Source organism: Barbus barbus, assembly GCF_936440315.1.
Source record: "Barbus barbus genome assembly, chromosome: 39".
NCBI lineage: Eukaryota > Metazoa > Chordata > Actinopteri > Cypriniformes > Cyprinidae > Barbus > Barbus barbus.
Window position 1 is genome coordinate 5,512,209 of NC_136717.1, and position 14,369 is coordinate 5,526,577.

Here is a 14,369-nt window from a genome sequence, read left to right on the forward strand (position 1 = left end):
TGAAGTCTTAAAGTCTCCATGCTATGTCATTTTTAGAACCACTTGTTTTTCTTGAATGTGATCATTTCCTGTTCCAACTGTGGGGGCATAATTAAATACATTTGTATGTGACCTGAAGGATGTTCTTGATTCAAAAGCATATTAATTGCTTCCCTACATGTTCTCTGGTTGAAAGAAGTAAAAACAGCCAATTAACTGGCAGAGAATCCTGCTGCACATGTTGTTTCAATGTTAAATAAGTGATTTAATTTACGTTGAACAAATGTTGATATTGTGTCCATCTTGATCGATTTTTCATTGTTGAAATAACATTATTTCAGGGTGCAGACCTGATGAAAAATCAATGATAATTTGGTTTTGTTTCAGTGTCCGGCTGCTATCTGGGTTAGTATCAGTTAATAAATGAACAGATGGTTAAATCACACATTTATTATGAGTTTGAAATATTCAGAAGTTCTTTCCAGTCCTGTAATTTGAAGACCAGATACTTAAGTATATATTTGATTAGAAATATCACAAATGCTCTGTAGTTTATCATGAATTTAAAGTACTTCACAGTTGTTTATATTCATAAGACTAGATATAAAGCTCATCTGTATTGATAGCGGTTTTGATAGCTCTGCAATTAATCTCTTCAAGTCACCTTATTTATTATCAGTTTTCTAGTGTAAAATCCTTTTATTTTAGCGAACAAGACTTTTATTTTGGTGTGGAGATGTGACGTCATAAGGCTGCGCCGTCTGTGATTCTGCTGAAGAGAGGTGTGTGCTTTTAATCGCTTAAATTGTATATAAAACTGTGAAATGAAATTACAGAGTGTAATGTTTTACCTAGTGACATAATGAAGGTTATTCTTTGTGAGTAACGCGCAAAACAGTGTAAATGAAATAATGACATTTAAACATCAACTGCAAACGTTTCCATTGAAAGTGGAATTTATTACATGTAACCTACAAATGAGTAAATATCTTAATGAACCTTTTATATTATGCCCATTTGTTAATTTGAGTGCTATTTTTTGTCCTACACGGTCATTTAAGGCCATTAACTCTTAGCACCCAGAGATTTACTTTGCATTTATCTCTCTGTTAATTATTCTCATCTTAAATAGGTCAAAGTGTCCAAACACACAGAAAACCCCCCCCCGCTGAAGCAACTGAGATCCACGTGACCCACTAATTTATAAAGATGGCGTTAATTAAAGAGGAGAGTGAAGACTTGAAGATTGAAGAAGCATTCATACTCAAACAAGAAGATACTGAGGAACAAACAGGTTGGTTTTCTTTCTCAAAGCTGAACTCGCTCATGTGATTCTTATTAAAATGTGCAGCTCTACAGAAATTAGTGATATTTCTAAAGCTGTGGTTCTCAACTGGTTTGCCCATGGGACCCACATTTCCACATGGTTATTAAGCTGTAACCCATATATTCACAAAAATGGATGACCCACACACAAGTACTGTCCCACTTTACTTGACAACATAACATAAATTGCAAGAATATGACAGATACTGATGAATAAACGGTATAAGTTAAGGCTATAAAAGCAGTTTTGGGTTATGGAAATCACAGTTACCAATGTAAATACACAATGCTAGCAAGAACTGTTAATGAAACATATGGACACTGATCCTGATGAACAGGGCTGGACTGGAACAAAATAATCAGCCCACCACTACAATCACAATTGGTCCAGGGTGTCAGCGATCGTTCAGCGCTTATTATTTCATTTTATTTATAGGCGACTTACAACAAAACAATTAAGAGTAAACAACAATCACTATTACAGCCTAACAGACCCAATACAAACAATCACATAAAAGCCTGCCTAAAAAGATGCTAGATTTAAAAACAATAAGACTTTCACTATTTCGCACATACTGTAGTGAAAACTGAGGAGCATTTAAACTTAGACAGATTGGTTTTTGAGCCAACTAGGAGAATTTCAGTCTCACTTCTATTTAGTTTAAGAAGATTTGATGTGAACCAGTCTTCAATCTCAGCTACACAATCTGAGAGGATAGATGGAGGAAACGTAGAGGTGGGTGTTGTTAGCATAGCAGTGAAACTGAATACCAAACTTCTTAAAATTCCCAAGAGGTAGATGATGAATGATAAACAAAAGAGGACCCAAAACTGAGCCTTGAGGAACCCCAGTAGAAACATATGAAGGCTTTGATGTGAACTGCTTCAACTGAACAAATTGAGTGCGGCCCGTTAGATAAGATCGAAACCAAGTCAGGGCAGTACCCATGATTCCAATAGACTCCAATCTGTCCAACAAAATACTATGCAAGATAGTATCAAATGCTGCTGTCAGATCAAGCAAAAATAAGTATAGATGGAAGTCCTGAATCGGCAGCAGACAACAAGTCATTGCAAATCTTAAGTTATGCAGTCTCAACACTATGATGTGAATGGAAGCCTAATCAAAATTCTTCATATAAGCTATTATCAGAAAGATTATCCTGACCTTGAGCAGCGACAGCCCTATCCAATATTTTAGGTACATCTGAAATGGGGCTAAAAGCTATCAAGGTTACTTGAATCATTCCCCCTTTTGCTGGAAACCATTGCTGGAAAGGGTGGCAAGAACTTCAGCAAAAACTGAGACATCAATGTTCTTTATGTTCCAAAATGTAATGGTACGACATAAATTGAACTTGAATACAGGTATCTGAGCATTACAAGACACCAGAATATGATCTGATAAAGGCATATCAGAAATACTGCAATTCTAAGGAATTACACCTGAACAACACACCAGATCCAGCATTATGACCTTTTGAGGGTAGGAGAATTTATAAATTGTTTTAAATCAAAACTGTCCAGTCACGATAAATTCTTGAATTCTACGAGTACCAACATGTTCACCTTCACTGGTTTAAGAAGCAGTCTTTTACTTTACTTTAGCATGAAAACCATCCATGCTTCGCACTCCTGCTGACGCGGCGAGTATGAACTAGGCCATACACTGTGAAAAAATGGCTCATCTTACTTAGTATTTAAAAATTCATGAATCAAGATACATTTACTAGATAAGTAAAATGATATTTAGTCTTTTTTCCAGGGGGAAAAAACTAAATTAAACAAGACAAGACAAAAGAAAGACATTTTTGTCTTGTCTAGAAACAAGACAAAAATGCTAAGTAAGATAAGCCATTTTTGGCAGTGTACACTCTAAGCGCTGTGCAGTTCAAATGATTAGCACGGTTTCTTTATGCTTTCAGTTTCGTTTGCCGTTTGATGTTTCACATATGCAACAGAAATGGCAGTGCTTATGAGTTGAACAATGTGGTGGTTGCGCCAGTGCGACCGCACACAAAATTTAGTCACACGGGCAGAAAAAAGTTGGTCACAGTCCGAAGCCCTAGATATGCATCAAACATTCAGCCAACTGTCCGCCAACGTGAGTTTATAGCAGTGAATTGGAAAACGAGCAGATTTTGAAGTAGAGTATTGTTTGTATCGTTAATTTTGTGGTGAAAATAGTATAAGTAGCTGTAGTATAAGTAGCTGTCTTGAATTTTTGTATTGTTTCTCAGTTTTTATGTTCCTACTGCAACAGTGACTATCAATAACTTGTCCATCAATACATTTGTCAATGCAATATATTTATTATTTTGTTGTTGTTGATCGATCAGCTCTGTCTGCTTTGATAATTTCTTCACTGGGGAAGTCTAAGCTCTGCACAGGTTATTCAGAAGAATGAACAGGATTCCTAAAATACATTTGAACTCAGGCCCTTCGTATAACTAACTTACCTTAGATGTTTGGTAGGCAGAAATGGGCAACAAATGTAACCGTAACGAGATCCAGGTTTCTGGAGAGATTAAGGTTTTTATGGTTGTGAAAAATTTAAGACTTGAATGAGGATCATTGGTTTAACAGTAAAATCTAATGATATTGGGTCACTAATAAATGCGTGTAATATTTAATATTTGTAGGAGAACTTGCCAAAAAAGTCTTCCTAATTCACAGTACATGCATTGCACACATAGAGATTTGTTCACACACACAGCTTTTGTTGAATCATGATTTATGAAAATATTTATACACCAATGTCATGCAAAAATTTGCACATACACTTGCATATCAAATAAGACCTACTTTCTATCAGGGGAAACATATACAAGCATAAAAAGCTGAGGATCTAATACTGAGCCCTGTGGCACCCCATACTTGTGTTTGATGGGGACACTACATTTCTAGGGATATTGTCGACTTGATTGCACAGATACCATTTAAACTGAACTGAGCTGGACGATGACGTCACTGAATTCAATAATGAAATGCCTTTAACTGAAAATTGAGTGTTTAATCTTGTCATTTTACATTATTGACACTATTTTCCTATTTTTATATTGTGAAGTTGCTTTGACAATCTGTACACTGAATGCCATTCACTTCCGTGTCTATTTGTGCCTGAGTAAATGATTTACCTAAAAGGTAAATAAGTAAAAAAGAAAATGGATGTGTAACAGTATATTGATTTACAGCAGTGAGGCTTTCTGTGTCGTGAATGTTAATCAAACAACAAAACACAGAGAAAAAACACTTTTGTCGCTTTAACACAGATTTATTAGATTTAATTTATACAGTGAAGACTATTCAGTGTTATTTTACATTTGATTTTCATTTCTGTACCTGAATACTGAAATAATTAACTTAAAAACATTAAGCACCGTTTATTTCATTTGTATCTTTGTTCTATTATATTTACCTATGCTTGTAATTTGTTTATTTTCTATGCTGTCTTACCTACAAAAGCACCCCAATCACTGATTATTTTTGTCTTCCAAATAGAGCTTTTAAAAAAAAATTCCAATATTGAAATACCAAAAACAAAAATCTTGCAGCCATAGTCAGAGGTCTCTGAGATGTCTATTTGCATAGCTTAAAGTCCACATCTTTAAGGTTTTCTCTGTGCATAATTCACTTTCCAAACCAATTCCAGATTAACATACACATTGTGCTGAAAATATAAAGACCAAATATCCATGTGATGCTGAATTTTAAACCATGGATTCATACAGTATATACCTTAATAGATAAGGTTGCATACATTGTAGGGTTGTCAGTTTAACGTGATAATTAATTACTTTTACTTACTTACTTTTGTCATTTAGCAGACGCTTTTGTCCAAAGCGACTTACAAATAAGAAAAAGTAACTAAAACTAAAAGTTACAACTCTATAAATACTATATACCTACATATTAAGAAAATAAAGAAATTAAATAAAATTGACACATGCATTAACACTTCAATAATAAACAAATAAATGAAAAAAATAAAATAAAAAGCGATACTTCTATCCCTTGCTGGTGTCCCTGCCCGGTGGAGTCGCACGGTAGAGTTGATGGTCTTTACACTCTTCGGTCTTCACACTAGGAGGGCTTCACACGACGACTGCCGCGACCGCTGCCGCGGTATAATAACCTTTTTTATACCAATCCAACAAATCACCATTTTAATTCAGCTGGACCCACTTCCCTGTTAATCAACTAAAAATGGCTGAGCAAGTGCACACACTGACAAGATACGCGATACAGTACAAGACCAAACGCGATTTCAGCAACTCTCAACACAGTAAACAAAAAGCGTAATTAACTGCGTTAAAATATTGTAATCGCTAACGCACTGGCCTCACTGGCCCCAAGACCTGTATGTACATCATCTTACATTTGACTGTTGACAAATATGATGCAGGGCAACAACTCCATTAATGCAGGTATGCCCTAAAAAATGCTCCGGTATGCATTTTGTCTCATTTAAATCATAGGATATCACACAAGCAGTCACACTTGAAGAACTTGAATTTTACTTTTTGCAATTTAAGTCCTGGAAAACCCTTGAAAACAGCCATATTTATGAAAAGGTATGGAAACAGAATAATGACAATAGTTTAAACCTAAAGCATGCTGAATTCCACAAATCGAAAAAAAGATGCATTGCAATTAACAGTTACCATTACGGCAGATGGTATTCCAAACGGCAGAAATTAAAGCATATCTAAAGTAAAAGACTAAAATAACAGCGAGTGGAAGCACTGTCAAGCAATGCGCACGTGTCTCACAGCGCATATTCTGTGCAATGAAGCCTGCCACGTATGCGAATGACATCATAGGCTATAATCGATTATGGCCTATTACTGCATCGATGCAGAAGTGTTCACATCTGCATCGCGATGCAACGATTAATTTCGACACCCCTAGTGTGTGCGTGATGTGTATTGTATTTGTGGAGGAAGTCTAAGGGTCTAGACAGGCCTTTATTGCCTGGGACCGAGGGTCATTTACTTCTCTTTTGGATTGTGTTTGAAGTCCGATGGAGTTGATCTGTTTGGCATCTTCTTGATAGTGGGGGAAAACCATTGGCAATTTAGCAACCATATAAATGTAGAATGTGGGGCCAGGTCTGTAATTTATATTGATAGAGCTTTAGTTGGTATCTGCAGATAGCACGGTGGATTGTGTTTACCGACAGTGGTTTCTGGAAGTATTCCTGGGCCCATTTAGTAATGTCAATGACAGAATCATGCCAATGAGTGATGCAGTGTCATCTGAGGGCCTGAAGACCATGGACATCCAACAGAGGTCTTCAGACTTGTCCCTTATGCACAGAGATTTCTCCAGTTTCTCTTAATCTTTTGATGATGTTATGCAATGTAGATGTTGAGATTTGCAAAGCCTTTGCAATTTGAAGTTGAGGAACGTTGTTTTTAAAGTATTCCACAATCTTTACACACTCTTTCACAGATTGGAGAGCCTCTGCCCATCTTTACTTCTGAGAGACTCTGTCTCTCCAAGACATCTCTTTTGTTACAGATCTGATGTCAGTTAACTTAATTAGTTGCTAGATGTTCTCCCAGCTGAATATTTTCAAAATTTCTTGCTTTTTCAGCCCTTTGTTGCCCCGTGTCAACTTTTTTGAGACCCGTACGAGGCATTACATTTTAAATGAGCTCATTTAGTGGATAAGTGTAAAATTTCTGTTTAAACATTTGTTATCTATGTTCTATTGTGAATAAAATACTGGCTCATGTGGTTTGTCTTTGAGTTTTTATTTTATTGAAATTTTAAAAATGTCCTAACATCCGGAATTCGGGTTGTAGAAAGAATGCAAGATCGATTTGAAGTGGGTTTTGGCTGACACCTTAGGTTCAAAATCTGTGGCAATTTAGAAAAATTGAAAGCTCCTCTGAATTATGTGGAGTTGGTTGATTTTGTGTTAAATCACATCAATCACAGAATTGCAAAATCCTGGAAGGACTGTTTAAGCATGGTGTGATGTTGGTAACTGCCATGTTTCATAAAGGTTTGATAAATGCCAGATTGAAATGTGTTTGGATCATTTCAGGAAGAAAGTAAAGAGTTAACAATCTTGATAAGAGGATTGCAGCCAACCCATCTTTCAGTAGCTTGTATCAAGCATACATGTTGCTGGTTTTGATGCTTTGTCTAAATGTATTGCAGGGTTCCTACGGGGTTTGGAAAAGTATGGAATTTGATTTAAGGATTTTCCAGGTCTGGAAAAGTATGGAAAAAAGAAAGCGGAGTATGGAAAAATATTTGTGTTTCCAGACTTTTGGCCCTATTTAGTTTTTTTTATAATAGAAAATTCAGAATTGAATGAAAATAAATTTATCGTACAAAAAGTGAATTCTTTACTGATCGCCAAATATGACAATGAATTGCACTTTTTCATTATGCAAAATGCAGGTTAGAAGTAGGGCTGGGCGATTTTATCGATTCATTTGAATTTGTTGTTTTGCCACGATTTTATGTTTTATAAATTGAGGAATTTCTTTGTTAGAATTAGCCAATGATAACATTAAAGAGAAAAGATTGATCCAACCGCATGTCGGTGTACGTGATTATCGCTCACAAGTGATGTGCTCTGTGAGGGACCATAAATATATCGCTAAGCGCCATTCACACACTTGAACTCTTTTGTGTTGACAAACATGCGACTCGGGCAGTAGAATAGGTAAAACATGCAAGAAGATGGGAGTGAACTTCTTGTAACTTGAGCGAACTGTTTTTAGACTGCTGTTTCATGCATGAGATGCTGAAAGAGACATGAGCGCAACAGTCAAACACGTTCATGTTTACACGGAAAAGCAGCGCAATCGAATAAAAAACCTGTGAAGAACAACTATGGTATGTCTGATATTTCATGTTTGCATCATGGTGACCGGCTGAAAGCTGCTGTTGTTTTTACAGAACATTTATAGTTAATAATAGTCTACTGGTGGTATACCTTATTATATTTGAATTTGATATTGAATATTGAATTACCTTGATTTTTGAGTTTTTTTTTAAAGCATTTTCCGCATATTATTTCTGAACACATAATATGTATGAGACAAGTTTGTACAAAATGTAGTTGTAGTTCATGCATCTTTTCTACAAAGATATATATCAAATATAAAGCTGAAAATAATGCTCTATGAACCATATATGTTAAATATGGTCTGAAAATCTACCGAGAGGTTTGGAAATTTGAGTCTGGAAAAGTATGGAATTTTGAAATGAAAAATGTGTAGGAACTCTGGTATTGATGTATGTTGCTTTGTGCGATTTAAAATATGAATAACTTGTATTGTTCTCTTTTTGCTTTAGACTTCATGCTCCTGAATGAGAAAAGTGAAGAACTAAATGAAGTGGAGGACAAAGATCGGTATGAGAAACATGATTTTACTGGAGAAAGTTTTAGTTGCTCACAAACTGAACAGAATTCACAAAAGAGAACTCAAAAGACAGGAGCTAGAAGACATTTCATCTGCCAACAATGTGGAAACAGTTTCACTAAAAAAGAAACCCTTAAAGTCCATATGAGAATTCACACCGGAGAGAAACCTTACGCCTGCAAACAGTGTGGAAAAAGTTTCATTAGTAGTGGAACTCTTCAAAGGCACATTAGAATTCACACTGGAGAGAAACCTTACGCCTGCCAACGGTGTGGAAAGAATTTTACTGAAAGAGCAAACCGTAATGCTCACATGAGAATTCACACTGGAGAGAAGCCTTACACCTGCAAACTGTGTGGAAATAGTTTCATTCGAAAAGGAAGCCTAGATTGCCACATGAGAAATCATACTGGAAAGAAACCTTACACCTGCCAACAGTGTGGAAAGAGTTTTAGTCAAAAAGGAAACCTCAAAGTTCACATGAGTGTTCACACTGGAGAGAGCCTTTTCAACTGCCATCATTGTGGTAAAAGTTTCACTATAAAGGGAAACCTTGAAGTCCACATGAGAATTCACAATGGAGAAAAACCGTTCATATGCCCTAAGTGTGGAAAGAGTTTCTGTCAAAAAGGAAACCTCAAAGGCCACATGAGTGTTCATGCTGATGAGAAAAGTGAAGAATTAAATGAAATGGAAGACAAAGATCAGTCTGAAAAACATGATTTTACTGGAGAAAGTTTTAGTTGCTCACAAACTAAACAGGCAACACAAAAGAGAGCTCAAAAGACAGGAGCTAGAAGTAATTTCATCTGCCAACAATGTGGAAAGAGTTTCACTAAAAAAGACACCCTTATAGTCCACATGAGAATTCACACCGGAGACAAGCCTTACGCCTGCAAACAGTGTGGAAAAAGTTTCATTAGTAGTGGAGCCCTTCAAAGGCACATTAGAATTCACACTGGAGAGAAACCTTACGCCTGCCAACATTGTGGAAAGAATTTTGCTGAAAGAGCAAACTGTAATGCTCACACGAGAATTCACACTGGAGAGAAGCCTTACACCTGCAAACTGTGTGGAAATAGTTTCATTCGAAAAGGAAGCCTAGATTGCCACATGAGAAATCATACTGGAAAGAAACCTTACACCTGCCACCAGTGTGGAAAGAGTTTTAGTCAAAAAGGAAACCTCAAAGTTCACATGAGTGTTCACACTGGAGAGAGCCTTTTCAACTGCCATCATTGTGGTAAAAGTTTCACTGTAAAGGGAAACCTTGAAGTCCACATGAGAATTCACAATGGAGAAAAACCGTTCATATGCCCTAAGTGTGGAAAGAGTTTCTGTCAAAAAGGAAACCTCAAAGGCCACATGAGTGTTCATGCTGATGAGAAAAGTGAAGAATTAAATGAAATGGAAGACAAAGATCAGTCTGAAAAACATGATTTTACTGGAGAAAGTTTTAGTTGCTCACAAACTGAACAGGCAACACAAAAGAGAGCTCAAAAGACAGGAGCTAGAATTCATTTCATCTGCCAGCAATGTGGAAAGAGTTTCACAAAAAAAGACACCCTTAAAGTCCACATGAGAATTCACACCGGAGAGAAACCTTACACCTGCCAGCTGTGTGGAAAAAGTTTCAGAAAAAATGGAACCCTTCAAAGGCACATTAGAATTCACACTGGAGAGAAACCATACACCTGCCAACAGTGTGGAAAGAATTTTGCTGATAGAGCAAACCGTAATGCTCACATGAGAATTCACACCGGAGAGAAGCCTTACACCTGCAAACTGTGTGGAAAGAGTTTTTGTCAAAAAGGAAACCTCAATGTCCACGGGTGTTCACACTGGAAGAGAGCCTTTTCAACTGCCAACTGTCATGAATCTGGTCTATGAACTTCCGTTAACTCACCACCAGAGGTCACTCGCTCACCACATGGACTCTTGCACCACACTAACTGTTGCACACCACCTCAGACTACAATTCCCATCATCCATTGCACTGACGACACACACAGCTGATTGCACTGATCACACACCCTACATAAACCATGGACTTCCTCTTCCTCTCTGCCGAGTATTGTATTGCGTTTATCACTCCCCTAGTGTTAGCTGCCTTACCGAGCCATTCTGTGTTTTTCTGTTTAGTTCTAGTATTGTTCTGCATTTATAACTCTCCTAGTTTTAGCTGCGATACGGAACCCACTTTGTTGTCATAGTCTTGCCTTGTGTGTTTTTCTAGTGTTTTGATTCTTGCCCGCGTTTCCTGGATTTACCCATTTGCCTTGCCGTTTGGACTCTGTTTGCACCTCTCTTGGACTATTGCTCGTATACCTGGATTATCTCTCTGCCTTGCCCTGTTGGATATTGTTCGCCGATCGTCGACTCTCGCTTGTCCTAGGATTGCTCTGTCTTGCCCGTACCATATCTGTTTGCCATTGTTTGACCCTGCCTGTTTATTGACTGTTTATAAATAAAAGCTTGCACTTGGATCCGCACGTCTCGCGTCTCGTTCGCCCCGTTACACCAACAATGTGGTAAAATTTCACTATATATGGAAACCTTGAAGTCCACATGATAATTCACAATGGAGAAAAGCCATTCATATGCCCTAAGTGTGGAGTTTCTTTCAAAAAGGAAACCCCAAAGGCCACATGAGTGTTCACACTTGAGAAGCTTTACACCTGCCAACAGTGTGGAAAAAGTTTCAGATGCAATGTATCCCTTAATAACCACACAATAATTCACTCGAGAACAGTTTAATGTTATCAGTGTAAAAGACATTTCACAGATGAGAAATTCTGTTACAATCGTGTAATAAGAGGGAAATCTTTCACTTGCGGTCACTGTGGAAAATCTGGCTCAGACAAAGCAAACCTTGAGATTAACATGAGGATTCACCATGAAGAGAACCCTTTCATATGAAGTCATTGTGGAAAGATTTATTTCTAAAGAAAACTTAACGACAGATTTGGTGTAAACAGAAAATAAATATAAAAAATGACAATAACCAATTTTCATTGACTTAATTCGATGTGGACAGCATGACTGATAACAAATATAAAACAGAAATTCAATAGAAAAATAGAAACGCATACGAAAAATAACTAGATGCATAATGTCAATTTCCAATTAGGAAACTCATTTATGATAATTCCCATAGCATGTGAAGGCAGCATAAGTAAACTCTCCTATATATACATCATTTTAGTTTTAATAATGGAGATCAGACTATCGTGTATTCGGTTCCAGTGGACAATGGTTAAAATTTTTGCTTTACTAATAAAAGCAGTGGATCGCTCCAAACGAACAATATCTATATAATAGGACAGCCATTGCTGTTTTTAAATGATCAAAAACTAATAATCATTTTCTTTGCCGCTCTTAACCCTGAGAAAGAAAGTTTGTTTTTGGATTAAGGTCAGAGTTACTGAAGCATCATCATTAAGAAGGAAGAGACATGATTCCAGATGAATCGTCAGTTCCAAAAATTGTGATTAGATTGCAGAGACATTAATCCAAAAATTGAAGATCAGGGGACATTCCCAGAATACATAAAAAAAAAACTGCCCGTTGTTGAAGACGTTGAAGACCAGTCGTGCCGCTGCATTCTGAATAATTTGTAGAGGTTTGATTGTGTTTGATGGCAGTCCAGCCAGAAGAGCATTGCAGTAGTCCAGCCTGGAAACGACAAAGGCCTGGACAAGAAGTTGTGCAGCATGCTCTGTCAGAAAGGGCCTGATCTTTCTGCTGTTGTGTAGTGCAAACCTGCAGGATCGAGCAGTCTTTGCAATGTGCTCTTTGAAGGTCATCAAAGATTACACCAAGATTTCTGACCGAAGTTGATGGGGCAATCATTGATGAGCTTAACTGAATCGTGAAGTCATGCTGTAGAGTCGGAGTGGCAGGGAAGACAAGAAGCTCCGTCTTTGCCAGGTTGAGCTGTAGGTGATGTTCTTTCATCCATGCCGAGATGTCCGCCAGGCAGCCTGAGATCCGTGCAGCTACCATTGGGTCATCTGGTTGAAAAGAGAGATAGAGCTGTGTGTCATCGGCATAGCAGTGATAGGAGAAGTCATGTGCATGTATGATGGGACCCAGTGATGTAGTGTATGTGGAGAAGAGGAGGGGTCCAAGAACCAAACCCTGAGGAACTCCAGTGACCAGTTGATGTGGTTTGGATACCTCCCCTCCCCAGGCCACCCTGAAAGACCTACCGGTAAGATAGGATTCAAACCAGCGAAGTGGAATCCCAGTGATGAGAGGGTAGACAGGAGGATCTGATGATTGACAGTGTCAAAAGCAGCAGAAAGATCCAGCAGAATGAGGACTGATGATTTGGAATCGGCCTTTGCAATTCGCAGGGCTTCAGTGACTGAGAGTAGTGCAGTCTCTGTTGAATGGCCACTCCTGAAGCCTGACTGTTTAGCATCCAGTTTGTTATACTGTGAAAGAAACAGTGAGAGCTGGTTGAAGACAACTCGTTCGAATGTTTTCGCTACGAATGGAAGGAGAGAGACAGGTCTGTAGTTTTCTAAAAGAGAAGTGTTTAATGTAGGTTTTTTGAGCAGTGGGGTTACCCGAGCCTGCTTGAATGCTGTGGGGAAGATGCCTGTGAGGAGAGATGTGTTGATAATGTGTGATTGCCAGTAAGAGTGTGGGAGAGATTGTTTGGAGGAGGTGTGAGGGGATTGGGTCGAGAGGACATGTTGTAGGATGGCTGGAGAGGAGAAGTTTGGATACTTCTGCCTCGGTGAGGGGACAGAAAGATAAGATGGGAGTTAGAACAGTGGATGTGGTTGATTGGAGGTCCTGTGTGTGTGTGTGTGTGTGTGTGGAGTTGAGAACTGGTTACTGATTGTTCTAGTTTTGTCTGTGAAAAAAAGTGGCAAAGTCGTCAGCTGTTATCGAAGTGGTGGAGGTGGAGGAGGGGGACAGAGGAGAGAATTAAATGTTCTGAAGAGATTACGCATGTCTGGAGCGCTGGTGATCTTGTTGTGGAAATGGGAGGATTTGGCAGTGTGGACTTCAGTAGAGAAAGATGAAAGCAAAGACTGATACCTACTCAGGTCCAACGGATCGTTTGATTTGCGCCATTTTCTCTCTGCCACTCTGAGTTTGGTCCGATGCTCACAAAGAACATCGGATAACCAGGGGTTAGAAGGGGCAGCACGTGCTGGCCTGGAGGAGAGAGGAAACAAGAGTGATGCATTGAAATGGGAAGTTTTTAATTTAGAAAACTCAGAAAGGCCAATATTTGATTACAGGTCATACAAAAGAACATAGCATAGCCCCCATAGTAATAAAGACTTGAAAAACTGAAAACACACATACATAACATCTTGTATGTTGAGCAACACTTTTTTTTTTTACAAATGTTACAAATTTATACAGTCACTATAACAGCTACTTTAAAATAAATAAATAAATCTTGCTGGGCTGAAATTTAAGTAAACCAAGATAATTTCCAGAACAAAAATGGTATAGCTCTTACAATAGTTAAACGAGGGAGGGGAAAATCTTTTTTTATTTTTTTTATTTATTTGAAATGACAGAGGTGGGAGATGGTGTGTCTGGTTTTGGCTGACTGTCAGTAGGACCATTATCATCAGCTATAAAAAGATCCAATTCTTCCAAGTCATAATGTGTTGGAAAAGAAGCGGATTGTGTAGGTGGTGAGAA

General features: G+C 37.9%; 1 protein-coding gene across 1 annotated transcript; it reads left to right on the forward strand.

Annotated features, from left to right (window-relative positions):
* The first annotated feature begins 706 nt into the window (after positions 1 to 706).
* Positions 707 to 11,178, forward strand: LOC306858868 (uncharacterized protein). The gene is made up of 3 exons (XM_079399640.1): positions 707 to 761; positions 1,112 to 1,273; positions 8,626 to 11,178. Exons 2-3 carry the CDS (start codon positions 1,189 to 1,191, stop codon positions 10,581 to 10,583), a joined length of 2,043 nt encoding a protein of 680 aa, XP_079255766.1. The 5' UTR covers positions 707 to 761; positions 1,112 to 1,188; the 3' UTR covers positions 10,584 to 11,178.
* The last annotated feature ends 3,191 nt before the right edge of the window (positions 11,179 to 14,369 follow it).

Bases quoted from the DNA above. Each gene is read 5' to 3' on its own strand.
- LOC306858868 (XM_079399640.1), top strand. From the start codon at position 1,189: ATGGCGTTAATTAAAGAGGAGAGTGAAGACTTGAAGATTGAAGAAGCA. The intron at 1,274-8,625 runs GTTGGTTTTCTT...TTTTTGCTTTAG, and splicing joins AGATACTGAGGAACAAACAG to ACTTCATGCTCCTGAATGAG.